The sequence below is a fragment of the Nerophis lumbriciformis genome, linkage group LG03 (assembly GCF_033978685.3).
Source record: "Nerophis lumbriciformis linkage group LG03, RoL_Nlum_v2.1, whole genome shotgun sequence".
NCBI lineage: Eukaryota > Metazoa > Chordata > Actinopteri > Syngnathiformes > Syngnathidae > Nerophis > Nerophis lumbriciformis.
The window spans coordinates 65,780,001-65,797,500 of record NC_084550.2 but is presented as its reverse complement, the minus strand read 5'-3'; the positions used below and the strand labels follow the sequence as shown (position 1 = coordinate 65,797,500).

Sequence of the window (17,500 nt, the reverse complement as noted above, 5' to 3'; positions counted from 1 at the left end):
ACCGCCTGGCTCTGTTTGATTGGTCCAACGTCACCAGTGACTGCATCTGATTGGTGGAACGGAGTGAACGTCACCAGTGACTGTATTTGTTGAAACGCAGGCACTATGACAGACCAAAACAAACAAAGTGTGCATTAACAGATCGATAAAAAGTAGTAGCGAGTAGCGAGCTGAATGTAGATAAAAGTAGCGGAGTAAAAGTAGCGTTTCTTCTCTATAAATATACTCAAGTAAAAGTAAAAGTATGTTGCATTAAAACTACTCTTAGAAGTACAATTTATCCCAAAAGTTACTCAAGTAGATGTAACGGAGTAAATGTAGCGCGTTACTACCCACCTCTGGTTGTTAAACACTCCTTAGCGGGTTCCGACTTCCATGGCCACCGTCCTGCTGTCTATATCAACCAGGGTGAGCCCCACCCCTTTCGTGAGCGCACTGCGCGCGGAGTGACCCCTGTTACGCGCCCCCGGCAACAGGGGTGGCGGGCAGGTAAGCTGCGCGGGCGGAGCGCGCGGAGTGACCCCTGTTACGAGCCCCCGGCCACGGGGGTGGCGGGCAGGTAAGCTGCTTACCTGCTGCGCGTGACGCCGGCCGCGGCGAAGGCGGACAAGGCGGGGTGTCGGTGAGGCGGGCGCGGTGGTGACCCTGGACGTGCGTCGGGCCCCTCTCGCGGATCACCTCAGCTACGGCTCCCGGTGGGGCCCTCTCGGGGGAAGGGGCCTCGGTCCCGGACCCCGGCGAGGCGTCCCTTCTCCGCTCCGTAAAAGTGTCCATCTCTTTTTTTTTTTCTTCTTCTGTTGTGGCATATGCTGCAGGTGCCTGCTCGTTTTTCGTATGTGGGTAACAACATTTAACTATGTATATATATTTCCGAATTGGTTTAACTGCCACCCGCCTGAATCTATTTAAAATCTAATTTTTTTTTATTTCAACCGCCCGATCCGCGGATAATCCGCGGACTCCACGGTTGTGTCCACAAACCGCGCATCTCTAGTGTGTGCGTGTATATACATACACACACACACACACACACACACACACACACACACATATATATATATATATATATATATATATATATATATATATATATATATATATATATATATATATATATATATATATATATATATATATATATATATATATATATATATACTGTATTAATGTGTATATATATACCGTATTTTCCGCACTATAAGGCGCACCGGATTATTAGCCGCACCTTCTATGAATTACATATTTCATAATTTTGTCCACCAATAAGCCGCCCCGGACTAAAAGCCGCGCCTACACTGCGCTAAAGTGAATGTCAAAAAAACGCTGCGCTAAAGTGAATGTCAAAAAAACAGTCAGATAGTTCAGTCAAACTTTAATAATATATTGAAAACCAGCGTTCTAACAACTCTGTCCCAAAATGTACAAATGTGCAATCACAAACATAGTAAAATTCAAAATGGTGTAGAGCAATAGCAACATACCGGTAATGTTGCTCGAACGTTAATGTCACAACACACAACACACAAAATAAACATAGCGCTCACTTTCTGAAGTTATTCTTCATTCGTACCGGTAAATCCTTCGAATTCTTCGTCTTCGGTGTCCGAATTGAAAAGTTGCGCTAGCGTGGCTTCCAAAATGGCGGGCTCCGTCTCTTCGAAATCATCGGATTCAGTGTCGCTGTTGTTGTGCAGCAGTTCTGTGAATCCTGCCTTCCGGAAAGCTCGGACCACAGTTGTGACAGAAATATCTGCCCAGGCATTTACAATCCACTGGCAGATGTTGGCGTATGTTGTCCGGCGTTGTCTGCCCGTCTTAGTGAAGGTGTGTTCGCCTTCGGTCATCCATTTTTCCCACGCAGTTCGCAGTCGTGATTTGAATGCCCTGTTGACACCAATATCCAGCGGTTGGAGTTCTTTGGTTAATCCACCCGGAATGACGGCGAGTGTTGTATTTGTGTGCTTCACTTGTTTTTTGACACCATCTGTGATGTGGGCGCGCATAGAGTCATATATCAACATGGACGGAGCAGCGTGAAAAAAGACACCCGGCCGCTTCGCGTAAACTTCCCTTAACCACTCGCTCATCTTTTCTTCATCCATCCATCCCTTCGAGTTAGCTTTTATGATGACGCCGGCTGGAAAGGTCTCTTTTGGCAAGGTCTTCCTTTTGAATATCACCATGAGTGGAAGTTAGCATGGCAAGCTAGAACCACAGTGAAGGATGACTTCTCATTCCCTGTGGAGCGAATATTCACCGTACGTGCTCCCGTTCCACAGTGCGGTTCAGTTGCTGTGAAATACGGTAGTAATCCGTGTGCGGATGGAGAGATTGCGTCTTTTTATGACCCGGATCGTTTAGTAGGAGCCATTTTGTGGTCTTTACAGATGTAAACAGGAAATGAAACGTACGGTGATATCCGCGCGTTTTTTCTTCTTCTTCCGGGGGCGGGTGAAGCGCTTCCTGTTCTATGGGGGCGGGTGAAGCGCTTCCTGTTCTATGGGGGCGGGTGCTTTCCTTGGCGGTTGCTTGCGTAGAAGAAGAAGCGCTTCCTGTTCTACCGGGAAAAAAGATGGCGGCTGTTTACCGAAGTTGCGAGACCGAAACTTTATGAAAATGAATCGTAATAAAGCGCACCGGGTTATTAGGCGCACTGTCAGCTTTTGAGAAAAATTGTGGTTTTTAGGTGCGCCTTATAGTGCGGAAAATACGGTACATATATATACTGTATTAATATATATAAGTACATACATATATAATTATATACACACACATATATACATATATATATATATATACATACACATATAAAAATATATATTTATATACACACGTATGTATATATATCTATACTGTATAAATATATATACATATATATTTATGTACACATTTTTATGTGTATATATACACATATATTTTTTTTATATGTGTATACACATTACATACACACACATATATATCCATCCATCCATCCATTTCCTACCGCTTGTCCCTTTATTTATTTATATATATATATGTATATATATATATATATATATATATATATATATATATATATTTTTTTTTTAGTGAGAACTGCAAACACCAGTTTTAATTATTGTTACAAACTTGTTTTGGAGATTTTTTATTTTGCAGTTTCAAAGGACCCATTGGTCAAGGATACATTGTCATGTTAGGTTTTTTTGTAATCTATAATGCTGAAATTTAAATGAAAATATTTTGATGAGGTCATGAAATTCAACAAAACAGGGATTACAATGATGATGAATTAAAAAACTGTTATACACTGATATGGTGTATATCTGATGAATTAAAAAACTGTTATACACTGAGCATAAACATAAATGACTGTTTATGAATCAGTCGCCATATTTGCTTACATTTTGCTCTCCAATTACTTTTCACTTACCTTGTGATAGAGCGATTGGTTCAATTGTAGTTACATGACTTCTCCACTAAGCGGCAGTGTTATCAATGACTTATACTCTTGCTGTCATTTCTGGTCAGGGTAATGGTTTAGTTTATTTTGAAGGTGCTTAAAGAACATCACACGTTCACTTATAAAATGTAACATTTCCAAAAAGGAGTAGGAAGAAGCAGAGCTTATTTTATCTTACATCTTCTTGAGCTTATTTTATCTTACATCTTCTTGAGGTATCATTACTGATCAGGCCGATCACTTCCTGTGTTGCTGGTACACGTAAAGTATATGTCAGGAATACTCAACATTTAAATATATTTAGTTTGTTTCAAAAGATACAATTCTAAAGGGCTTTAAAACAGAAAAATGGCAGAAATTTTAAGCAAAAACATAACACATAAATTGACAGCCAGTCCTAAGTATTATCACTTTGACAATTGGGCAAACAAATGCATATAATTAAATTGATTATACGTAATGTTTCCTGGTATTCCATGTATTTAAAGAATAATGCTTAATATTAGGGTTCTGTTTTATATATATGTATATATATATATATATATATATATATATATGTATATAAATAAATAAATAAAACAAAACCCCAAAGCAGTGAAGTTGGCACGTTGTGTAAATGGTAAATAAAAACAGAATACAATGATTTGCAAATCCTTTTCAACTTATATTCAATTGAATAGACTGCAAAGACAAGATATTTAATGTTCGAACTGAGAATTTTTTTTAATTTTTGCAAATAATCATTAACTTTGAATTTAATGGCAGCAACACATTGCGTAAAAGTGTTACTGTTCGAACTGAAAATCGTAATTTTTTTTTGCAAATAATCATTAAAAAGTTGGCAAAGGGGCATTTTTACCACTGTGTTACATGGCCTTTCCTTTTAACAACACTCAGTAAATGTTTGGGAACTAAGGAGACCAATTTTTGAAGCTTTTCAGGTGGAATTCTTTCCCATTCTTGCTTGATGTACAGCTTAAGTTGTTCAACAGTCCGGCGTCTCCTTTGTGGTATTTTACGCTTCATTTTGCGCCACACATTTTCAATGGGAGACAGGTCTGGACTACAGGCAGGCCAGTCTAGTACCCGCACTCTTTTACTATGAAGCCATGCTGTTGTAACACGTGGCTTGGCATTGTCTTGCTGAAATAAGCAGGGGCGTCCATGATAACGTTGCTTGGATGGCAACATATGTTGCTCCAAAACCTGTATGTACCTTTCAGCATTAATGGTGCCTTCACAAATGTGTAAGTTACCCATGCCTTGGGCACTAATACACCCCCATACCATCACAGATGCTGGCTTTTCAACTTTGCGCTTCTAACAGCCCGGATGGTTATTTTCCTATTTGGTCCGGAGGACGCAACATCCACAGTTTCCAAAAACAATTTGAAATGTGGACTCGTCAGACCACAGAACACTTTTCCACTTTGTATCAGTCCATCTTAGATGAGCTCAGGCCCAGCGAAGCCGACGGCGTTTCTGGGTGTTGTTGATAAACGGTTTTCGCCTTGCATAGGAGAGTTTTAACTTGCACTTACAGACGTAGGGACCAACTGTAGTTACTGACAGTGGGTTTCTAAAGTGTTCCTGAGCCCATGTGGGGATATCCTTTACACATTGATGTCGCTAGTTGATGCAGTACAGCCTGAGGGATCGAAGGTCACGGGCTTAGCTGCTTATGTGCAGTGATTTCTCCAGATTCTCTGAACCCTTTGATGATATTACGGACCGTAGATGGTGAAATCCCTAAATTCCTTGCAATAGCTGGTTGAGAAAGGTTTTTCTTAAACTGTTCAACAATTTGCTCACACATTTGTTGACAAAGTGGTGACCCTCGCCCCATCCTTGTTTGTGAATGACTGAGCATTTCATGGAATCTACTTTAATACCCAGTCATGGCACCCACCTGTTCCCAATTTGCCTGTTCACCTGTGGGATGTTCCAAATAAGTGTTTGATGAGCATTCCTCAACTTTATCAGTATTTATTGCCACCTTTCCCAACTACTTTGTCACGTGTTGCTGGCATCAAATTCTAAAGTTAATGATTATTTGCAAAAAAAAGCGGAACATTATCACAATTTCAGAATGGTTAAAACCATTAAAAATCAGTTCCCAGTGGCTTATTTTATTTTTCGAAGTTTTTTTCAAAATTTTACCCATCACGCAATATCCCTAAAAAAAGCTTCAAAGTGCCTGATTTTAACCATCTTTAAATACACCCGTCCATTTTCCTCTGACGTCACACAGTGAAGCCAACACAAACAAACATGGCGGATAGAACAGCAAGCTATAGCGACATTAGCTCGGATTCAGACTCGGATTTCAGCGGCTTAAGCGATTCAACAGATTACGCATGTATTGAAACGGATGGTTGTAGTGTGGAGGCAGGTAGCGAAAACGAAATTGAAGAAGAACCTGAAGCTATTGAGCCTTATCGGTTTGAACCGTATGCAAGCGAAACCGACGAAAACGACACGACAGCCAGCGACACGGGAGAAAGCGAGGACGAATTCGGCGATCGCCTTCTAACCAACGATTGGTATGTGTTTGTTTGGCATTAAAGGAAACTAACAACTATGAACTAGGTTTACAGCATATGAAATACATTTGGCAACAACATGCACTTTGAGAGTGCAGACAGCCCAATTTTCATCAATTAATATATTCTGTAGACATACCCTCATCCGCGCTCTTTTCCTGGAAGCTGATCTGTCCAGTTTTGGAGTTGATGTCAGCAGGCCAGGGAAGCCAGGGTCGATAGGGGGTTTAGCTCGCTCGTCTGCGGGTGTGCAGACAGCCCATTTCAGGCGCGCTAAGAACATATATTTGTCCACGATTTCAGCACACTAAATAGACACAAAATACTGCATTACACAAGACTACCCGAATGTACTCGAATGATTGAAAAAAAAAAATGTTTTTAAGCTAAATTATTGGTAAACACAGTTTATGTATAATAATTTACGTAAAACCGCGAGTAATGAATACAGTTTTCATCAATTAATATATTCTGTAGACATACCCTCATCCGCTCTCTTTTCCTGAAAGCTGATCCGTCCAGTTTTGGAGTTGATGTCAGCATCTGCTTTGAGTGTCGCAGGATATCCACACATTCTCGCCATCTCTGTCGTAGCATAGCTTTCGTCGGTAAAGTGTGCGGAACAAACGACTGACCATTTCGTCGGCTTTCCCCACAGCCTCGTATTTTGAACAAATTTCGTCCAATTTCTTGCCACTTTCGCATTTTAGGGCCACTGGTGCAACTTGAATCCGTCCCTGTTCGTGTTGTTACACCCTCCGACAACACACCGACGAAAGTGAGAAAATGGCGGATTGCTTCCCGATGTGACGCCACGTTGTGACGTCATCACTCCGAGAGCAAGTAATAGAAAGGCGTTTAATTCGCCAAAATTCACCCATTTAGAGTTCGGAAATCGGTTAAAAAAATATATGGTCTTTTTTCTGCAACATCAAGGTATATATTGACGCTTACATAGGTCTGGTGATAATGTTCCCCTTTAAGGGTTGAATTGTCCATCCTTGTTCTATTCTCTGTCACTATTTTTCTAACCATGCTGAACACCCTCTCTGATGATGCATTCTGCTTCGTCTCTTTGTTGTGTGCGCAGTTGTGCACTGCACTCTCTAAAAGCCGTAGATGTTGTTGTCACATATGCATGTACAGTAGATGGCAGTATTGTCCTGTTTAAGAGTGTCACAACATTGCTGTTTACGGCAGACGAACTGCTTTACGGTAGACGAAAACGTGACTGCTGCTGTTGTGCGTTGTTACCGCGCTGGGAGGACGTTAATGAAACTGCCTAACAATAAACCCACATAAGAAACCAAGAACTCATAACGCAACATTAATACACATGTTTTGGCTTTGTCCGAAGCTAAAGGGGTACTGGAAGTCCATCTTTGAAGCACTCTCTACGGTTTTAACAATTCAAATCGATCCAAACCCTTTCATTTCTGTATTTGGAATCATTCCTGAAGGGATGGAACTACCTGTCGGGGGTCACAAAATAGTTGCCTTCACCACCCTCCTCGCACGCCGCCTGATATTGTTGAAGTGGAAGGAGGCTGACCCACCCTTAGTCTCCCACTGGATAAGGGACGTACTAGCAAACCTGAAGCTGGAGAAAATAAGATACACATTACGGGGCTCTGAAAACAAGTTTTTTAAAGTGTGGAGACCTTTTTTTACTTTTTTTGACCAATCTTCTACACAAGTGCAGGAAGAGCCCTAGATATGTACCTAGATATGGCCTTGTCATGCTGCGTCTACATTATGTTTCAGTTTTCAATTACTGTGTTTTAGGTGCCTTGTACTGAACTTTATCTATTTATTTATTTATTTTTTTTTTTACTCCGGGTACTTTTGTACTCTTATTTTTGTTTTTTTGTTTTTGTTTTGAGTGACAGCAGGGGTAGGGGATGAAGAGGGTTTGAATATGTTGTCAATGTGAATGTGAAATCAATAAAAAGAACTATGAAAGAAAGAAAGAACTATGAAAGAAACCATATCGATCATTCTACAGTTATAACGTGATTGGGCAGGCACGCTGTTTATATTGTGGGAAAGTGGACGTGAAAACAGGCTGTCGACACGTCACTCAGGTCCGCATGGAGCTGGAGGGGGCGTCGCCTGAATTTCGGGAGATTTTCGAGGGGGAATTTGTCCCGGGAGGTTTTCGAGAGAGGCACTGAATTTCTGGAATCTCCCGGAAAATCCGGGAGGGTTGGCAAGAACAAACGACTGACCATTTCGTCGGCTTTCCCCACAGCCTCGTATTTTGAACAAATTTCGTCCAATTTCTTGCCACTTTTGCATCTTTGGGCCACTGGTGCAACTTGAATCCGTCCCTGTTCGTGTTGTTACACCCTCCGACAACACACCGACGGAAGTGAGAAAATGGCGGATTGCTTCCGCTCCGAGAGCGAATAATAGAAAGGCGTTTAATTCGCCAAAATTCACCCATTTAGAGTTCGGAAATCGGTTAAAAAAATATATGGTCTTTTTTCTGCAACATCAAGGTATATATTGACGCTTACATAGGTCTGGTGATAATGTTCCCCTTTGAAGAAAATCCATCCATCCATCATGTCTTTCATAATGATTGCGAACGACAGGCACAAAAAAAAAGTGCAGTTCCGCTTAAGTTGAGGTACCACTGTAATGGGAGCGCGTTCATATCCAGGAAATTTGGCAACACACAACATTAACCAAGCCCTCTAACAGAAAATGTTATGTAAGTTTTGAAATAACACATGAAGAAAAAAAGAAAGAAAACACAACGCGCCACTTTAAATGATTTATGAACACTATGTCCAAGATTGGCCACCGCCCATGAAGAGATCTAAAAAAAGGAATACCACACTGTCCTAACCTGATGTTGGCGCATGTACATAAAAACAACCCTCTTCAAATTCAATTAAATCTGCTCAATGTTTATGTCTTGCATTTTCTCTAATATCCTGCGTTTGTTGGCGCCCCTTTATCTACAATCTAGTACATAAACGTCTGGCCATCAGCATCTCCTCGATGAAATACTGCTTCCTGTCAAGATGAGGCTTGGCTCGTCAACAATGCCTGGCAGGGGAAACAAAACAAAAAAAAGTAGTGACTGTTACTGTCAGGCCTTTACTTTTCATTTTTAAATGATGTGTGTGTGTGTGTGCGTCCTGTGAGACGGAGGGCAGCTTGCCCACGTCATCGTGTTGGACAGAGACTCAGTGCATCAAAGCGCCTCCCCGAGAGAACGTCACAAGAACAACACGAGCCATTGTCTTGTCGCCCGGCCGTGCACCGGAAAACACTGTTCATGATCCCATAAAAATGTTTTTGGCACACGGAGGAGGCCATCCTTCACACGCCGCCATCTATGGCTTCATAAAACAGATAAGGACCACGGTGCGTTGTAGTGTTGTCCCCACGCCAGTATTTACTGTATATATATGTATTTCAGTACTTTTCGATCATTTTCTAAATAAAGGGGACCACAAAAAATGTCATTATTGGCTTTATTTTAACAACACATCTTAGGGTACATTACACATATGTTTATTATTGCAAGCTTGTCCTTAAAGGGGAACATCATCACCAGACCTATGTAAGTGTCAATGTATACCTTGATGTTGCAGAAAAAAGACCATATATTTTTTTAACCGATTTCCGAACTCTAAATGGGTGAATTTTGGCAAATTAAACGCCTTTCTAATATTCGCTCTTGGGAAGCAATCCGCCATTTTCTCAAACACCGAGTCAAATGAGCTCTGTTATTTTCCATTTTTTCGACTGTTTTCCGTACCTTGGAGACATCATGCCTCGTCGGTGTGTTGTCGGAGGGTGTAACAACACGAACAGGGACGGATTCAAGTTGCACCAGTGGCCCAAAGATGCGAAAGTGGCAAGAAATTGGACGTTTGTTCCGCACACTTTACCGACGAAAGCTATGCTACGACAGAGATGGCAAGAATGTGTGGATATCCTGCGACACTCAAAGCAGATGCATTTCCAACGATAAAGTCAAAGAAATCTGCCGCCAGATCCCCATTGCATTAATATATGCTACTTTTAAACTTTCATGCAGAGAGTGAAATCACAACTAAGTCAATTTACTAGGGCTGCAACTAACAACTAATTTGATAATCGATTATTACTTCGATTAATCGATTAATAATCGGATAAAAGAGACAAACTACATTGCTATCCTTTCCTGTATTTTATTGAAAAACAAAACAGTATACTGGCACCATGCTTATTTTGATTGTTTCTCAGCTGTTTGTAAATGTTGCAGTTTATAAATAAAGGTTTATAAAAAATTAAAAAAAGTTTGCCTCTGCGCATGCGCATAGCATAGATCCAACGAATCGATGACTAAATTAATCGCCAACTATTTTTATAATCGATTTAATCGATTAGATGTTGCAGCCCTACAATTTACCAAAAGTGTATTTATTAAACAGTTATTAAAGGGGAACATTATCACCAGACCTATGTAAGCGTCAATATATACCTTGATGTTGCAGAAAAAAGACCATATATTTTTTTAACCGATTTCCGAACTCTAAATGGGTGAATTTTGGCGAATTAAACGCCTTTCTAATATTCGCTCTCGGAGCGATGACGTCACAACGTGGCGTCACATCGGGAAGCAATCCGCCATTTTCTCAAACACCGAGTCAAATCAGCTCTGTTATTTTCCGTTTTTTCGACTGTTTTCCGTACCTTGGAGACATCATGCCTCGTCGGTGTGTTGTCCGAGGGTGTAACAACACGAACAGGGACGGATTCAAGTTGCACCAGTGGCCCAAAGATGCGAAAGTGGCAAGAAATTGGACGTTTGTTCCGCACACTTTACCGACGAAAGCTATGCTACGACAGAGATGGCAAGAATGTGTGGATATCCTGCGACACTCAAAGCAGATGCATTTCCAACAATAAAGTCAAAGAAATCTGCCGCCAGACCCCCATTGAATCTGCCGGAGTGTGTGAGCAATTCATGGACAAAGGCCCTCGGTAGCACGGCAAGCATTGGCGGCAGTTTGTTCCCGCAGATGAGCGAGCTAAACCCCCTGGATGTCTTGGCTCACACCGTCCCTTATGCCACCGAAGATGATCAAGAGAAGAATATCGACCCTAGCTTCCCTGGCCTGCTGACATCAACTCCAAAACTGGACAGATCAGCTTTCAGGAAAAGAGCGCGGATGAGGGTATGTCTACAGAATATATTAATTGGTGAAAATTGGGCTGTCTGCACTCTCAAAGTGAATGTTGTTGCCAAATGTATTTCATATGCTGTAAACCTAGTTCATAGTTGTTAGTTTCCTTTAATGCCAAACAAACACATACCAATCGTTGGTTAGAAGGCGATCGCCGAATTCGTCCTCGCTTTCTCCCGTGTCGCTGGCTGTCGTGTCGGTTTCGCTTGCATACGGTTCAAACCGATATGGCTCAATAGCTTCAGTTTCTTCTTCAATTTCGTTGAAGAAGAATCGCTTAAGCCGCTGAAATCCGAGTCTGAATCCGTGCTAATGTCGCTATAGCTTGCTGTTCTTTCCGCCATGTTTGTTTGTGTCACAGGAAAATGGACGGGTGTTTATAACGATGGTTAAAATCAGGCACTTTGAAGCTTTATTTAGGGATATTGCGTGATGGGTAAAATTTTGAAAAAAACTGGGAACTGATTTTTAATGGTTTTAACCATTCTGAAATTGTGATAATGTTCCCCTTTAATAATGTTGACAAAATAATATGTAGATAAATGACACAATATGTTACTGCATATGTCAGCAGACTAATTAGGAGCCTTTGTTTGTTTACTTACTACTAAAAGACAAGTTGTCTCGTATGTTCACTATTTTATTTAAGGACAAACTTACAATAATAAACATTAATAAACATATGTTTAAAGTACCCTAAGATTTTTTTGTTAAAATAAAGCCAATAATGCCATTTTTTGTGGTCCCCTTTATCTAGAAAAGTATCGAAATACATTTTGGTACCGGGACAACACTATTCTGTAGTAAGTGTGTATGTAGCTCCACGTAAGACGCCAGTAAGGAAGAGCAGCCTGTGCAGCAGACTGATGATGGGAGGTGTCTGGAGTTCAGCTAACTTCCCATCATGGGAAGTCCGTGACCAAAGCAGTTTATAAATTCCTACCCATGTTTACACCTCACCCACAATCTGATCGATTCTCATGCTTTCACCGTCACACAAAGGAAACATCCGGCCCACTTGTCTAGTGTTTTGGGCTTTGACCGACAACGGGTCACCAGCTCTACAAGACGTGGACTTATAGTCTCTAAAACAAGTCAAGATTTGGAGGAATTGTGCTGCTTTTTTTTTGCCCCCCCCCTGCATTCATGTACAGCAGCGGTTACTCCCAGGTGTCCAAGTCCAGCCCGCAGGCTCAAAAGAAGATGCGGTACCGGACAAAGGGCAAGAGCTGTGGCTACTACCTGAGGATCATCTTCTTTTTCTCCTCGCTTATTCAGTCGCTCATCATCGTCAGCCTGGTGCTCTTTCTGGTCTACGGTAAGAAGCAGGACTCGCCGTCCACCGCGCGCATTCAGGACCTGGAGGAGAGCTTCAGCCGACTCTCCATCGAGAACGTGGCGCTCAGGCACCTGAGGCGGAACCTGACGAACCTACTCAACGTCACCCTGACTGAGAAGACCCGCATCGAGATGGACCTGGGTGTGGTCCGACGTATTTCCAACATCTCTTTCGGTTTGATTCAAGACTTGAACAGACAGCAGGTAAGATATCATTTTTAAAATTATAAACAGTATTAGCAAATAGTTCCTTTGACTACTGCAGAGGTGTCACAATTCACACTGCGTCAGGCACGTTTGTTGTTCATTTACGATGTTTATGAATGTGTTTAAAGTAAATGCACTGCCTCATTTTCGAAGGCTATAAATACACTATATTGCCAAAAGTATTTAGCCACCCATCCAAATGATCAGAATCAGGAGGAATTATGGTGTGGGGTTGATTTTCTTACATTGGTTCCAGTGAAAGGAACTTTGAATGCACCAGGATACCAAAACATTTTGGACAATTCCCTGCTCTTAACTTTGTGGGAACAGTTTGGAGCGGGCCCCTTCCTCTTCCAACATGACTGTGTACCAGTTAGAGATGCGCGGATAGGCAATTATTTCATCCGCAACCGCATCACAAAAGTCGTCATCCATCCGCCATCCACCCAACCAACATTTTATCAAAACCACACCCGCCCGCCATCCGCCAGTTGTTATATATCTAATATAGACGATGCAAGGCATTAGTGAGGTTAGAAAGCTTTTGCCTGTTAAAGAAAGGAGACTGATCCAATGTAGCAGAGACATTCAATGCGTGATAATATTATTTATCATTATTATAGTATTATTGTCATTTCCATTAAGAAAGTGTTGACTATTGTTGCCAATGCCCTCAGATCAGGAGTGCGTTCCTCACACTTTGTGTGCGCAGTTCCAGCAAGCAGAATGATGCTTTTAAGAAGTTAAAAAAATGTTTTAGAAAGACTAGGCCTATATTTTCGTTAGGTAAAAAAATGTTTCTGAATTTATTTCAATGAATATCAACTTGTTAACGTTATAATGCTCAAATAGGGACAAGGGCGGGGTGCACAGTGAAACAGTGAACAATTTCGCGACAAAGATGAACCTTTATTGATTGATCTGCAGCCATGACAAAATATCAGACAATCTCCATTGTCAACGACAGGCAGGAAAATAAAGATAAACACATAGCCTATGTTCTAGGCATAGGCTCATACGTTTTTAAGTTGAAATAAAAAAATAAATAAAAAATGTGCCTCATAAGCCTTAGGCTGTCAATCACGCGCACAAACTTAAATTATGCAATAACATATGTATGTCATCCCTATTTAAACAAAAATAAATTAAATAAATAATAATAATAAATTGCCTGCAACTTATTGGCCAAGGCAAAAAGCTGAAGGGGGGAAATCAAACCCATCAGACCGCACTTTATCATCAAACTTGAATTATAATGAAAATAGACGGTCGCGACAAACAAAGCAGGCTAAATATCCTTACATTGTCGCCAATCGGAGATGCGCTTCACTTGAAAGCGAGGCCAAATAATTATTCACACATAGTAGTATATCTCGAATAGAAAAAAAACACAATAAACAACGCAATTGCCCTAAATCCTTTGCATTGTAGTGCGCCCAAACAACACGTAACCATCAAAATTATTCAGCTGACCGAACTCAATATAGGTTAGACATGGGCTTATTTGGTATAGCCTAGGTAACGTAGACTAATTCGTTTAACAAATCCAACCGTATGTCTACTTACTTTTTTTTTTGTTAGCACTAGGCAGGAATAAAATGGCATCTACAGTGCCAGGATTCAGGCGAGAGCGCCTGGCCTCTAAAATGCAGGAAGGAAGGAGCGCTCACTTGCGCCACTTGTTGCTGGGACGCATAGGATTCTCTTGGCAAGGTGTTGTAGTCGTGGGAATGATTGTCCTTCTTTCCCCCAAAAGGAAAGTAGCTTTTCCTCTGCTGATCCGTCGAGATGCAAGTTTGTAGAGGAATAATCCTCTACTTCATCAACAAGCACAGGTGTATCCTCCTCCCACTCTGTGAAGTCAATCCTTTTCTTTTTCGGTGATGCACCATCAGCTCCACCTAAAGGACCGATAAAATCTATACGTTTTTCGTATGTGGGTAACAACATTTAACTATGTATATATATTTCCGAATTGGTTCAACCGCAACCCGCCCGCATCTATTTAAAATCTATTTTTTTCGTCATGTCACCCGCCCGACCCGCGGACTCCGCGGTTGTGTCCACAAACCGCGCATCTCTAGCACCAGTGCACAAAGCAAGGTCCATAAAGACATGGATGACAGAGTCTGGTGTGGATGAACTTGACTGGCCTGCACAGAGTCCTGACCTGAACCCGATAGAACACCTTTGGGATGAATTAGAACGGAGACTGAGAGCCAGGCCTTCTCCACCAACATCAGTGTGTGACCTCACCAATGCACTTTTGGAAGAATGGTGGAAAATTCCTATAAACGCACTCCGCAACCTTCAGCCTTCCCAGAAGAGTTGAAGCTGCAATAGTTGCAAAAGGTGGACCGACATCAAATTGAACCCTATGGGTCAGGAATGGGATGGCACTTCAAGTTTATATGTGAGTCAAGGCAGGTGGCCAAAAACTTTTGGCAATATAGTGTATATTTGTCAGGGAAAGAAAATGGAGCTTTAGTCATGGTTCTCACTACATTTCTTCAAGTGTGTTTTAACAATGTAGATATTCGAAATAGATGTAGTTCTTTATGTACATCATAGGTGTCAAACTCTGGCCCGCGGGCCAAATTTGGCCCACCGTGTAATTTCATTTGGCCCTTGAGGCAATATCAAATTAACTTTAGAGCTGGCCCGCCGGTATTATACAGTGGCGTGCCGCTGTAACACCGCATTCACCGCTAATACTCATACTTAGCAACCGGGAGACTCCCGAATTTCAGTGCCCCTTCCGAAAATCTCCCGGGGCAACCATTCTCCCTAATTTCTCCCGGACAACATTATTGGGGGCGTGCCTTAAAGGCACTGCCTTCAACGTCCTCTACAACCTGTCGTCAGTCACATACTATATGCGGCTTTTACACACAAGTGGATGCCATGCACACTTGGTCAACGGCCATACAGGTCACACTGAGGGTGGCCGTATAAACAACTTTAACACTGTTACAAATATGCGCCAGACTGTGAACCCACACCAAGCAAGAATGACAAACACATTTTGGGAGAACATCCGCACCGTAACACAACATAAACACAACAGAACAAATACCCAGAACCCCTTGCAGCACTAACTCTTCCGGGACGCTACAATATACACCCCCCGCTACCACCAAACCCCGACCCCCCCAACCCCGCTCCCGCCCACCAAGTTAATGTTGATATTTACCTCAGAAGGCTGCAAATAGAAAAGAGGCATTACATTTTTTATTAAAATGTTATTTAGTATACCATTGATGTTTTTTCGTTTGTTTTTTGAAAGTTGATTTTGCACTATTAAATTATATAAGCGTTGCTTGTTCCATATTCAGTGTTAAAGCAATTCAGTGTAGCAAACTGAGCAATAATTAACGTTTTATTCATGCACTTCCTCCTGCTACTTCAAGGCTTGAATGTTTGATTCATTCATTATTGTTATTTTATTTTCAAATATATTATTAGCCTGTGGAAAATGTTTATTTTGATATTTACCTCAGAAGGCTGCAAATAGAAAAGAGGCATTCCAATTTTTATTTAAATTTTGTTTAATATGCCATTGATATTTTTTAATTATTATTATTATTATTATTTGAAACTCGATTTTGCATGTCACTATAAAGTTATATAAGCCTTCCTTGTTCAATATTCAATGCAAAACTTGTTTGGGTCCCTATTAAAAGGTTAATTTGTTCAACCTTGGCCCGCGGCTTTGTTCAGTTTAAAATTTTGGCCCACTCTGTATTTGAGTTTGACACCCCTGATGTACATTGTTTTGTATAGAAATAGTTATACTTTATTGTGACAAGTGATCTCAATGTCATTGTTTTATTTATTTTTTATTTTTATTCACACACAACAGCAACAGACAAATATGGAACTGTACATGTGCAAGAACCAGCCGCGTATGCCTCAACCATCCCAACCAATGCGTAAGTGGAACCATATTCATTTATGAATTTATAATTACTCCCCAGTGGTACTATTGTTATTATTGCCCTCTTTAGGTAAATTAACTCGTTGGCTGTAATTATATATCGATATCCCGCTACAGAAATGCATATATTGTAGTACAGTAAGAAATACTTCAGATAATTTGTAAAAAGTATGATATATTGTGATACATTATTTCAATTGTCATAAGGGGTGTTGAATTTTTGTGTATTGTGAATTATAATTATTTGTGTGTGTGTATATATATATATTTGTATGTGTATATATGTATAAATATATATGTATATATACTGTATGTATGTGTGTATATGTATATACGAGTGTGTATGCATATATTTGTATATTTGTGTGTGCGTGGTCTTGTATTTCTACCCGTCTTGAGACATCAACAAGGAAAAGCACCTTCCATATGAGGAGGTGTGAACAAGTTAGGACATAAATCATGGTCCCAATACGGAAAACCATTGCATCTAATAGAGAATGTCTCATTTGGTGAAAATCTATCAAAATTAGGGTGGTCCCAAAAAGGAGGAATTTTTCAAATGGACTGTGTGTCGGTTTTAAAAGTGCTCCCCCTCTGGTCAACATATGAAATAACAAGTGTGTGTAAACATTTGAAGTGCTCCCCCTCTGGCCAACATATGTAATAACAAGTGTGTGTAAGAAATAGAAATGCGCCCCCTTTGGCCAAAATTAATTGAAAATAAATAAATAAATTTGTAAATGGAGACAAACTGTCATAACTTGAAGTAAATAATGAAGATTAAAAACCAATTACAAACAAAAAATTCCAAAAAATAAAACATTTTACCAAAAGCTTACTTTTTTAT

At 40.7% G+C, this 17,500-nt stretch overlaps 1 protein-coding gene across 2 annotated transcripts in view; it reads left to right on the top strand.

The window, feature by feature from the left end:
• plvapa (plasmalemma vesicle associated protein a) overlaps positions 1–17,500 on the top strand; it is a 71,015-nt gene that overhangs the window by 33,794 nt on the left and 19,721 nt on the right. The window contains exons 2-3 of one of the 2 annotated variants that reach the window (XM_061941443.2): positions 12,450–12,713; positions 16,579–16,648. In XM_061941443.2, the coding sequence (XP_061797427.2) occupies positions 12,642–12,713; positions 16,579–16,648 (142 nt within the window). In that variant the 5' untranslated portion in view covers positions 12,450–12,641. Of the gene's footprint in view, positions 1–12,125; positions 12,714–16,578; positions 16,649–17,500 lie in introns of those variants that run through there. The other variant, XM_061941430.2, reaches the window with a different exon arrangement.